This window comes from Macaca mulatta, chromosome 1 (genome assembly GCF_049350105.2).
Source record: "Macaca mulatta isolate MMU2019108-1 chromosome 1, T2T-MMU8v2.0, whole genome shotgun sequence".
Lineage (NCBI taxonomy): Eukaryota > Metazoa > Chordata > Mammalia > Primates > Cercopithecidae > Macaca > Macaca mulatta.
In genome coordinates this window covers 80805246-80818077 of record NC_133406.1, presented here as the reverse complement: position 1 = coordinate 80818077, position 12832 = coordinate 80805246, and the positions used below count along the sequence as shown (strand labels likewise).

General features: G+C 38.6%; 1 protein-coding gene across 50 annotated transcripts in view; it reads right to left on the bottom strand.

Annotated features, from left to right (window-relative positions):
* Nucleotides 1-12832, bottom strand: part of DISP1 (dispatched RND transporter family member 1) — a 205948-nt gene that overhangs the window by 55309 nt on the left and 137807 nt on the right. For 38 of the 50 annotated variants that reach the window (XM_077938110.1, XM_077938104.1, XM_077938179.1 and 35 more), the window contains one exon: nt 5810-6335. In XM_077938110.1, coding sequence (XP_077794236.1) covers nt 5810-6318 — 509 coding nt within the window. In that variant the 5' untranslated portion in view covers nt 6319-6335. Of the gene's footprint in view, nt 1-5809; nt 6336-8870; nt 8944-11113; nt 11230-12832 lie in introns of those variants that run through there. The other 12 variants (XM_077938131.1, XM_077938275.1, XM_077938327.1 and 9 more) reach the window with 4 other exon arrangements.

Below are 12832 nucleotides of genomic sequence, written 5' to 3'. Positions count from 1 at the left end.
ATCTAAAGCTTTAAAATAAAATCTATTTAAGCTACTTAATATTTGGCAATAATTAAAACAGATATATTAAATGTGATCCTTGCAATAATCTTTATTTTATTTTATTTTTATTTTTTTTGAGAGTCTTCCTCTGTCACCTAGGCTGGAGTGTAGTGGTGTGATCCTGGCTCACTGCAACCTCCACCTCCCGGGTTCAAGTAATTCTCCTGCCTCAGCCTCCTAAGTAACTGGGACTACAGGTGCTTGCCACCACCCTGGGCTAATTTTTGTAGTTTTAGCAGAGACGGGGTTTCACCATTCCTGGCCAGGCTGGTCTCGAACTCCTGACCTCAAGTGATTGGCCTGCCTCAGTCTCCCAAAGTGCTGGTATTATAAGCTTGAGCCACCACACCTGGCCTTAATTTTATTAATCAGAAGACTAAAAACGAATTAAAAAAAAAAACCACAGATGGTTGATATAATGAATCTTTTAGAAAGATTTATTGGAGTTTAAAGAATCAAAAGGGGATGAAAGAGAGTCTACTATACAAAAGGCGGTAAGCAGTAAATGGTCTAGACTAAAATTATATTTTCTATCTGATTGAGTCTTTAAAACATTATCTATGGCTTAAGTGCTTTATAAACAACAACAAAAAAAACTTCAAAAAACACTTTCAAATACAAACAGGTGGGCCCATTTGTGGTCTAGGTGCAAATAGCAATAAAAATTGATAGCACTTAGGATCTTCCATCACCATACAATTTTACTCTAAGGCGGTCAATGTTTAAGATATCCTTTAAAGTAATGTGAAGTCATAAATACATCTTAAACATTAATTGAATAATATTTCATTAAGTACTTACTTGATGTTATCAATTTAGAAAGAACTTGAAAATTACATAGCAATAAACCACAATAAAGAAAACTAAAAAGACTTGAAGTTTCTGGTAGAGATCAACCTCTAGAACCTTTGTTACAGTAAGTTCCTGAAAGAGTTGTGAGAATAATGAAAGGCAGTAAAGCATTGTACAGCATCCTCATTTTCAGAATTCCATACCAAGGATATCCTGTGCAGACTTTCCCAAACTGCCCTGTTCTCCCATACATAGCAGCTCTATCCAAGAACACATTTGCTTCTGTGGATATTTTATTGGTTGGGGAAAGGACGAGACAGCACCTCACTCAGTGCCTTGCCCATAGCACAATTCTGCAAATATAATACCTGCTGGCCTGAGTCAAAGTGCTTCAGTGTTCATTCTAAGATAAACCCCACCAGTATTGCCCTCAGTGCACTGTCATGTATTACCCAGCAACCTCATTCTTTCAAAGAAGCCCAGGGGACATCACTCTTTCACTGTTACTGTTACTCTGTAGTCCTCTCTGGAAGCTCAATGTCTCAGCTCTGTTTACTGAGTTCCCTTCTTCTGTCTTCCCCATTTTAGTGAATGGAATTACCATCTACCCAACCAGTTGCTCAAGCCAGGACACTGAAAATCAGTTGTGAATCTTCCTCCCTTTGCCCCTCCGATATACAATTATCCACCAAATCTAGTAGATTCCACCTCCTAAATCTCTCTAGAATGAATTTATTTATAAATCATGGTTCAAGTTATCACATTTCTCACTTGAACTACTGCAGCAAGCCTTCTAGTGTTCTTCCTATCTACAACGGTCCTGACCAAGGCAATTTGCTCTCCACAATGCAAATGATGAAGTTTTCTAAAATGTTTCTTACTGTGTGTGTGTGTTTTCTTTTTGTTGTTTTTTTTTTTTTTGCTTTAAAATTTATAATCTCACATCAGTTAGGATGCCTACTTTAAAAAAAAAAAACAGATAAAATAACAAATGTTGGCAAGGATCTGGAAACACTGGAACTTTTTGCACTGCTGGTGTAAAATGGTGCAGCCACTATGGAAAACAGTTTCTCAAAAAGCTAAAAACAGAATTACCATATGCTCCAGCAATTCCACTTCTGGTCTGAGCATATACCCCAAAGAACTGAAAGCAGGGACTTGAACAGAACCCAAGTTCATAGTAGCATTATTCACAATAGCCACGACACCCAAAAGATGGAATTGTCCATCAATGAACTGATACAATGTAATATGTAATTGATAAAATGCTATAATGTAATATACAAATATGCAATGGAATATTATTCAGCCTTAAAAAGAAAGGAAATCATGACGCATGCTACAACATGAATGAAACTTGAAGACATTATGCGGAGTAAAATAAGCCCAACAGAAAAAGGCAAGTACTGTAGGATTCGACTAATTTGAGGTATCTAGAGAAGTCAAATTCATGGAGACAAAAAGTAGAATGGTGGTTGCCAGGGGCAGGTGGATTTATAATTTAGTGAGTATGGAATTTCAGTTTGGGAAGATGAAATAGTTCTGCACAAAGGTAGTAGTGATGGGTGTACAACAATGTGAATGTACTTAATGTCACTAAACTGTATACTTAAAAATGATTAAAATATTAAATTTTATGTTATGTATATCTCACCACAATAAAAAAATCACAAACACACACAAATCTACAATGGGGCCTCCTTAGCCTCAGGATGAAGTCTGGAGATTGCCTTAATGTGGTTTACAATGCCCTTCAGGACTTAGTCCTAGTATACCTCTCCTCTTGCTACCATTCTCTCTTCCACTAGGGTCCAGCCATATTGACCTATGCTGGAGCTGAGCGCACACCACCTTGTAAAAGTATTTGCATAAACTGTTCCCTCTACCTAAAAGACAAGCCTCTTCAGTTCTCTCTCCATCTGTAACTTTTCTTCATCTTCAGCCCTGTGTATTCCTTCTTGATAGTGCTTACCATAATACTGTAGCTGCCTATTTGCTTTACTGTCTCCCTTCCTACTAAAGAATGTCTCAACTTGTTTGGAATTACATCCTCGGTGCCACATTGCAGATTATATAACTAATGTAGAAAATAGCAAAGTAATAATTGAGGCACAATAAAGTATGTAATATACACAAATGGACATATACTATTCCTCTGCAGGCATCTTTAAAATATTTTATGTCTATTACAAACAGATAACCGAAAGCTCAAATTCTTGAGATACAATTCTAAATATAAAAAATTTCCCTCATACTAATCTTTCTTCTACAACTTTTTTTGACGGACAATTGTGGCAATTTTTAAGTCAGCGTTTTTCAAATTAAGTATGAGAGTGTTTTTATTTCTCTCATAACTTTTAAAATGTAAATATTATATAGTTCAGTCACAGCCTTTACTTCCAAGCAACTTCTCCATGGGTCTCAATTCCCTTTTAAATAACATACTTTTTTTTCCAGAAGGCAGTTAGCTTTTCCATCATTCTTTCTCTTTAGATAACACACAAAGACAAATCCTATACGGACAAGTCTGTGGACCCAGTGGTCATACACAGTCTGAAGTCAGTCCACCATGATTGCAAAAGCCCCGGTTCCAACAATGACTCCACAACCAAGGGTAGTGACAAGCTCAGCCACCTGCCTATCAGTTTGTTTTTAAATGCCATTCTATTTAAAGTGTACACAGGGATCTCATTGCTTTTGAATTAGGTCACTGAGAAATGCTAAGTAAAAATCCTGAAACTCTTGGCACAACCTTCCATATTGAAAGGATTGGTTATTTGTCCACAGTTTTATTATGTTGTGATTTTTTTAAAGGAGGTATCAGCTTCAAAATGCAGAAATATCTATCTTATTTCATACTTTGCAACCATATAATTTATTATTTGAAACATCAATATGATAATTTAAAAATCAACTGTTCACACAATTTGATTCAAAATGGAAAGAGTCTAAAACTAGTCATGTAGCACAAAGTTGTCAGGACAAATCTTCTAAGAAATGACTTTGGTAAATGTGAGTTCTTATCATAGCCTATAACTAAAAGACTCTCAAATCCAATATGGAAAGTGTATTCAGAAACTGCAGAAACATGCTGTGAAGGACTCTCCTCTTTTCCCCTCCCCACTCTTTCTTTCTGCTTTATTACCACGTTTCCCTTCCTCTCTTTAAAAAGAGTGTAACCAGATAATCTCAACAATGTTCAAAACCTGATAAAGGTCAAAAGTATTTATCTCTTAATCCCTTTTTGGATCTGACTTTTTTTCCCTTTTTTTTTTTTTGTAGATACAGAGTCTTGCTGTGTTGCCCAGGCTGGCACTGAAGTCCTGGGCTCAAGCAATTTTCCCACCTTACAGAATCTTACAGCGATTCTGTAATCCCTGCAGCCGTGAGCTGCAGCACTCAGACCTGACTCTTTAATCAAAAGTGAATTTGCTACATGCATACAGTGGATTACTACTCAGCAATAAATGGAAAAACAAATACATACAATAATTAGATGAAACTCAAAAGCATTATGCTGAGCAAAAATTGCCAAATATGAAAGAGTACATACTGTACGATTCTGCTTATGTGAAGTTCTACGAGCAGGCAAAACAAATCTACAGTAATAGAACTCAGCAGTGATTGCTTCTGGTGAAGACAGAGGTAATAACTGAGAAGGGGCACGAAGGAACTTATCTTCTGGGGTGACAGAAATGTTCTACATCAGACCAAAATGTGGGTTACGCTTTTGTACACATTTGTCAACACTGTTCAAACTGAATAATTAATATCTGTACATTTCCCTATGTGTAAATTATATCCTAATTTTAAAGAGAATGCTCTTTTTCTAGCTAAACTCTTTTTATTACTTAAAAATATGAAATAATACTAGGTCTTTACAAAGTACTTAGTATTTTATAAAATATATTATCATCGCTAACCTATGCTGAATGCAACTTAACTTACCCATGGAAAAAATAGCTGAAAATCATATATATGAGAAACTATGGGCTGAGGTGGAAATAAGCACGGACAATGATATTGATTTTTCTAATACTTTTCAATCTACCAGATCTAAAAATGCTTTACAAAAAATATTTTTTAAAGTCCCATGCTACAGTTTACAGGTTTCATCTGCTATGAAGGCAATTGCTACTTTCATCTGATCTCAGCGTACTACATAGTCACCAAAACACATGAATAGAAATTGTCGAGTACAGTCATAAGGCAGCATAAGGAAGCAAGGTTTTTTTGTTTGTTTGTTTGTTTGTTTTTTTGTTTTTTCTGGGAGATGGAGTTTCACTCTTGTTGCACAGGCTGGAGTGCAATGGCATGATTTCGGCTCACCACAGTCTCCACCTCCCAGGTTCATGTGATTCTCCTGCCTCAACCTCCCGAGTAGCTGAGATTACAGGCATGCACCACCACGCCCGGCTAATTTTTTGTATTTTTAGTAGAGATGGGGTTTCTCCATGTTCGTCAGGCTGGTCTCAAACTCCCAAACTCAGGTGATCCGCCTGCCTCGGTCTCCCAAAGTGCTGGGATTACAGGCATGAGCCACTGCACCTGGCCAGCAAGGAGTTTTTTTACTTCTTTTTCATAAATGCTCACCACTATCAATAACAGCAAATAAAGGATGGCTGCTTAGGTAGTCTCATCATAAATACGCTTCCCATGTACAATAATAGAAACTGCTAATAGTAAAACTTTTTGTTGAATTTTATAACTTAAGGTCTAGCAGAAATTCCTAACCAGTTTGCAGACAGGAAAAGGGGAAGGGAGGATTTGACTAAGAAGTCAGTGGATACAATAGATATACTGTATTATTTTATTTGCGTTTTTCTTGGCTTCACACAATCCACAGAATATGCATTTTCATAAGTTTTCTTTCTGTGCCACATTTTTCTCCTCCCCTTTCAGGAAAATGAACACAAGTTGTCATGTTCATGTGGAATTAGTTGAATGCTAAAAGCAAAACTTTCAGACCACTTACCTTATGTTGGCTATGTGCTGTTGCACAGGCTGATGCTGAAAATGGTCAGGCCACGGATGATGCAGGCAGAAGGATGGAGAGGGCTGAAGACAGCACGTAGTCTGATACACAGGTGAATGACTTGGACAAAGAGATGCAGAATACTCGGAGTGTGGCTGCATGCAACACGAGGCCAAAGCAGAGGGTGCTGCAGGGCCAGCCTCAGGATGGCACTCTTGGTGACTGCTATGGCTAGTCAAAGGGTGATGGTATGGGCAAGGATGGCAGCATTGGGGTAACATCTGAGGCGTTCTTTGGTTGTCTAAAGGCAGAAAGGATGATTTAACTGTGCCATTAAGTTGCAGGCATCCATTTGGACTCACTTTTGTTCTTGTTGCTTCTTTGGGTGTGAGCTGCTGGGCTGCATGGTCTCCATCAGAGGGGGTAAGGGGACTCGGGTTAGCAGCACTGGTTGTGATGCTGCTGTTGCTCAGAACCACAAAATCATTGTTTCCATTGCTCATAGCCATGCTCCAATTTCTTGACCCTAAGAAAGAAAATCATATAAAATCACCCAGTTATAGTCAGGCAGGCAAATATGTAGGGAAGACAAGTATGATATTTAAAAACAGCTCTTTGAAAATGAGGGTTCTTGCAGAGTTTGAGACAGTGGTGGGAATTCAGCAGCATCTGTGATGGAACCAGCCAACACAGTGGCACTCCTCTTCTTTCCACCAGCTATTTTATGCACCTTAAGAACCTTCTTCTGTTCCCATTGATCACTTTCCTCTTGCCCACCTCTTCTTTCAGTGCCTTTTTTCTCACCTCATCCTAGATGCACAAGTAATCAGTTAAGAACGAGACCATTTTGCATATGAGAGAGGAGAGGATACAAATAGCATCCTTCAGCTTTTCAACAGTACCATGCTTGGCTTGTATGTTCTGATCTAGGAGTGACGGACAAAATGAAGGGCCACTCTGAGGGTAATTAGTTGTACAAGGTTAAAATAATTTGAATAATCTTAAGAATGTTTTATATCTTAGAAAAATCTCAAGAATATATGACTTTTCCTCTTAGTCATTCAAGTCTGAGGATAATAAATTAAAACCAGTCAGGAAAGCTAAGAATTCTAGCAACCAAAATGTCAGATGCAAAATTCTATATAATATACTACAGGTAACAATGCTTGCACATGAGAAAAATAATACTATGGGCGGGATTTGCTTCAAATGATTTTTTCTTACTTTTTTTTCCTTCCACCAAAGGGTTCAGGCCTTCAGTATAAAGGAAGATCCTTAGATGCTCAAATTACCAGCAGCAAGTGTGTCCAATCAACAAACAGAAAAACAGACAATCTCCCTATCTCTTTGCCCACTACACCTGCCCTCTGAGCAACACACACACAAAATCTGGGAATGCACAGTAAAAAAAAAAAAAAAAAAAGTCATCAAATGCTATTAGTCTATTCAACATACACATGAAAGCCAACAACAACAACAAAAAAGAAAACTGTAATTTGGCTCACTAACCCTTCTAGCATGCCATTCTCTAAGTAGACAAAACGGCTTGTGGAGGGATCTCTCTCCAGTCCTTCCCCACCTCTGGCAGACACACAGGTAACCAGAAGAAATCCTCTTTTTCAGTCTGAGTACATCGTAATCTCACTGGCAAACCTGGATCTCCCATGAGGATTCCTGTGTACATTTTCACCCAGTATGTAAACTGCTCAGCAGGGGCGTTTGTGAGCAGAGCATGCCCATACTAGGATGTAAATTTAGCATATTTACCTTTCAGACAAAATTCCTCAAACACACCCTATCCCACATACACAAATTCAGTTAAATAAACATCATGCAGTAGGAATTTCTTCATAAATTGCTTAGTGGGAAGACAAAGCATTTAAAAACATCAATATATATATAAAATCAATTAGATATTACTTCCCTCATTTAGTCTTACATCACTTTTGAAAATGGCTTGCCAATCCCAAGCTTCCTTTTATAATGACCATTGAGAGGGATTCTGAACTGTAGTATATACAGTTGCTCTCTCCTTCATTAAATCACTTTCCAATGTATCCAATGTTAAACAAACATCCACTGTAAAGCATTCAAATCATATACCCAACGCACAGTAATAGTAGTTAAATATATTATGTAAACTAGCAGGAGGTAGGGTAGATATACTGACTGGCAAGAGCACTAATCTGATCCAGGAGGTGAGAACTCATCTCATCGTTTTCTGAATGTGCCATCTCAGCAAAATCTGCTCATTTACTCTTCAGTTTACTGAAGAATATAACCTCCCTTTTGTTTTTAACAAAAGAAAAAGCCATACGCAAAGGTTATGAAGATAACAAAACATAAATTAAAGGACATTTAAAGAAGCACTGGACTTTTCTTAAAAAGCTAATTGAAATGTAAGATGTTTAATTGTGTGTTAGATAATGTAGGAAACAATCACTAGATGAGATCAATGCAATTATTTCCCAGAATTAGAAACTCTCATTGTGCAAGCACTCCATTCAAAGAAATCACTGAAGGCTCATGCTTTTCTCCAACCTCCACCTGTACCTCAGTTAAAGCTATCACAGCTGATGGGATCTGCTGGGCTAACTGGGAAAGTCAACAACTCCTCCTGCCCTTTCTATCAGGAGGGTTGAAGGAAGGAATACTTCTAATTTGTTGGTTTGTTTTTACCATCCCAGGTTAGTTAATATATTATTTCAAATAGTCTACTTTTTCCTAGGTATTTAATTCAATCAATTCTACTGATTCTAATCACAGACGCTGGGTAAGTTATGCTAGTGAGAAGCATCTAATAACAACAAATGACTTAAAAGTTTGAAAGTGCAACTGGCTGATAGGGTTTGGATCTGTGTCCTGCCCAAATCTCATGTCGAACTGTAATCCCCAGTGTTGAAGGTGGGGTGGAGTGGGAGGTGATTGGATTATGGGGCTAGATTTCCCTCTTTATGTGGTTCTCGTGATAGTGAGTGGGTTCTTGTGAGATCTAGTCGTTTAAAAGTATGGTACACACGTCCCCCTCAACTTTCTCCTTCTCTGACCAGCTTCCCCTTACCTTCTGCCATGATTGTCAGTTTCCTAAGGCCTCCCCAGAAGCTCAGCTGGTGCTGCCACATTTCCTGTACAGCCTGCAAAATTGTGAGCCAATTAAACCTCTTTCCTTTATAAATTACCCAGTCTCAGCTTATTTTTTTTCTTTTCTTTTCTTTTTCTTTTCTGAGACAGAGTCTTACTCTGTCGCCCAGACTGGAGTGCAGCGGTGCGATCTCGGCTCACTCCAAAGACCGCCTCCTGGGTTCATACCTTTCTCCTGCCTCAGTCTCCCAAGTAGCTGGGACTACAGGCGCCAGCCATCATGCCCAGCTAATTTTTTTTATTTTTTAGTAGAGACAGGGTTTCACCATGTTAGCCAGGATGGTCTCAATCTCCTGACCTTGTGATCCGCCCGCCTCGGCCTCTGGAAGTGCTGGGATTACAGGCGTGAGCCACCGCGCCCGGCCTTTTTAAATTTTTTTTTTTTTTCTGGAGACAGGGTCTGGATCTGTTGCCCAGGGTGTAGTGAAGTGGTGTAATCTTGGCTCACTCACTGCAACCTCCGCATCCCGGGTTCAAGTGATTCTCCCACCTTAGCCTCCTGAGTAGCTGAGATCACAGGTGTGTGCCACCACACCCAGCTAATTTTTGTATTTTTTGGTAGAGACAGGGTTTCACCATGTTGGCCAGGCTGGTCTGAAACTCCTGACCTCAGGTGATCTGCCCACCTCGACCTCCCAAAGTGCTGGGATTACAGGCATGAGTCACTGTGCTCAGCCCAGGTATTTCTTTATGGTAGTGCAAGAACTGAATACATTGGGCTTCAGACAGAATCCCATCAACCTCTAACTCCCTTCAAAGAACCCTGAAATGCCCCCTAGACCCTTCTCAATCTTCATGTTTCCCTATCTTCTAATTAAATCTGCTTATCCTCAGTAAAACAAAACAAAACAAAAAAAAAATAGTTTTCTTTGTAACCAGAATCACAACTATCATTCTCTTTTAAATTTATTACAAATGTATCATTTTGTAGTTACACAAGAGTTAAATAGATTCTTATATGCCAGCCAGGGACCTAATCATCATTTATAACATTTTTTTCCCACATGGTAAAATGCAGTTCAAATGCCAAATAACTGACTTCCAAATGAATTTTTGGAATACAACCTATTTTGTAACTTGGGAGACTTCTTGTAATGAAGTAGGAACTAGTAAAGAACAATTTGAACTCTGGCTTGTATTTGAAGCAAGTCACATGAGTGTTCTCTGATTCCATTTCTTTAATTATAACATGGGACTAATCAATTTGACCTCATAAATAAGTAAAAACTACAGGTAAAAAATTTAGAAGTAAAAACAGAAAAAATATTTTATGAAATGTCTATAGATTATTTAAGTTCAATGGATGCATTTGGGTAGGTGTTCAGATGACCAGCCAGAATAGGAAAGTATTTCACTCTGACATCAAGAGTTGACCCTAAGGCCCGTACAGAGAAAGATCATCCCTTCCCCCGTTCATCCCTTTTTTCCTTCCCCCGCTTTTTTTTTTTAAGACAGGGTCTTGCTCTGTTGCCCACGCTGGAGTGCAATGGTGCGATCATGGCTCCGGCAGCCTAGACCTTGCAGGCCCAAGCAATCCTCCTGCCTCAGCCTCCTGTGTAGCTGGGACCATAGGCATGTACCATCATGTCATGCTAATTTTAAATTTTTTTGTAGAGATAGGGTCTCCTATGTTGTCCACGCTGGTCTCAAACCCCTGAGCTCAAGCAATCCTCCTGCCTCAGCCTCCCAAAGTGCTAGGATTACAGGATGAGCCACCATGTCCAGCCTCCTTTTTCTTTAGAACTGAGATACACAAGGAAAAAATCCAGTCTGAACCTAAGATGGAGGGAACTAATAGGAAAGACACGATAGAGGAAGCATAAGTATAAAAAGGAGTGGAATAAGGAGTTCCTGAAAGAGAGTGTTAATACCTTTACATTTGTCAAACTATTGTGATAAGTATAATGGTACATGATTATGAATGCAGTGATAGTAATATTTATAGTGAAAGTTTAAAATCGGTTTTGGGTAAAATATAATGAGTAACTTTAAAAGACAGCTATGTTGAGGCTGGGCACCGAGGCTCATGCCTGTAATCCCAGCATTTTGGGAGGCTGAGGCAGGAGGACTGTGTGGGCCCAGGAATTTGAGATAAGCCTGAAAATATAGTGAGACCTTATCTCAAAAAAAATTTAAAAATTAGCTGAGCATGGTGTTGCTTACCTGTAGTCCCAGCTGCTTGGGAGGCTGAAATGGGAGGATCACTTGAGCCCAAGAGATGAAGGCTGCACTGAGCTTGAGAGCACACCACTGCACTCTAGCCTGGGTGATAGAGTCAGACCCTGTCTCAAAAAAAAACCACACACAAAAAACAGCTATTGTTGAAATCGCCTGTTCTCCCAGGGCCATAACACACAGGAGAATGCCAAAAAAAGAAAAAAAGCAAGCTATTATTGAAGCATTGGCTTGAGATGTGATGGGCCCACACCAAGATATTTTAGTGCATTTCCTGCTGTTCATGAATATAACATGCCAATATTAATAAATTCAAAGCCTCTAATCTCATATCCCCTATTTTACCTTTTTAGCCAACATTTTAATGTCCAGAATGATTTAGCAGTTTTGGGGCTACAAGGTCTTTGGCCAAAAACCATCTTTTGATTAAATTTTAAAATATACATTTCATAGGATTACTGTGAGAAGGTAGAAATGTTTTGAAAACCATAATGGGCTATATAACACAAGAATGTTAATACCCTTGTATATATAACACTATGTATGTATACATATATATACACACACACACCCCCTTGTAATACCCTTGTATAATATGTAACAGAAGTAAATTGATATATTGAAGTATAGAGAGGGGCCGGGCGCGGTGGCTCATGCCTGTAATCCCAGCACTTTGGGGGGCTGAGGCGGATGGATCACGAGGTCAGGAGATCGAGACCATCCTGGCTAACACGGTGAAACCCCATCTCTACTAAAAATACAAAAAAATTAGCCAGGCGTGGTGGCGGGTGCCTATAGTCCCAGCAACTCGGGAGGCTGAGGCAGGAGAATGGCGTGAATCTGGGAGGCGGAGCTTAGAGTGAGCTGAGATCATGCCACTGCACTCCAGCCTGGGCGACAAAGCAAGACTCCATCTTAAAAATACATATATATATATATATATATATATATATATATAAAATATATGCGTATATATATGTGTATATATATCTATATATGTGTATATGTGTGTATATATATCTATATATGTGTATCTATATATCTATATATGTGTATACATAGAGAGACATTTCAATCATACTGAAATGTAAAGAGAAAAGTGTCAGAGTTCATGTGATTAGATGGTTCAAAATAATGACATCGACTCTTGTTTGGAACTCAGGAAATATACAAATATATAATAAATGGAAATAATAATGCTTCAGACAAAAAGTTGCATCTCATTGAAAATGCTGTCAGGATTATGATAATTTCCTTTGTCAACAGACAGTCATATATCACCTAAGGATGGGGACATGTCCTGAGACATGCGTCATCGGGTGATTTCACCATTGTGTGGTCATCACAGTGGACTTCCATAAACCTAGATGCTGTAGCCACAGTTAGGCTATATGGCGTGGTCTATTGCTTCTAGGCTACAAACCTATACAGCATGTTACTGTACTAAATACTGTAGACAACTGTAATGCAGGTATTTGTCTACTACACATATCTAAACATAAATAATAAAAAATGATGATAAACATATCTAAACATAAAAAGGTAATGTGCTGCACTCCAGTGTTACCATGGCTAGGCCATAGGAGTTTTTCATCTCCATTATAACATGGGACCAACATGGTATATGTGGTCTATCACTGACCAAAATGTCCTTATGTGGCACATGACTGCATCATACACCAAAATATGTTAATGACACACAATTTG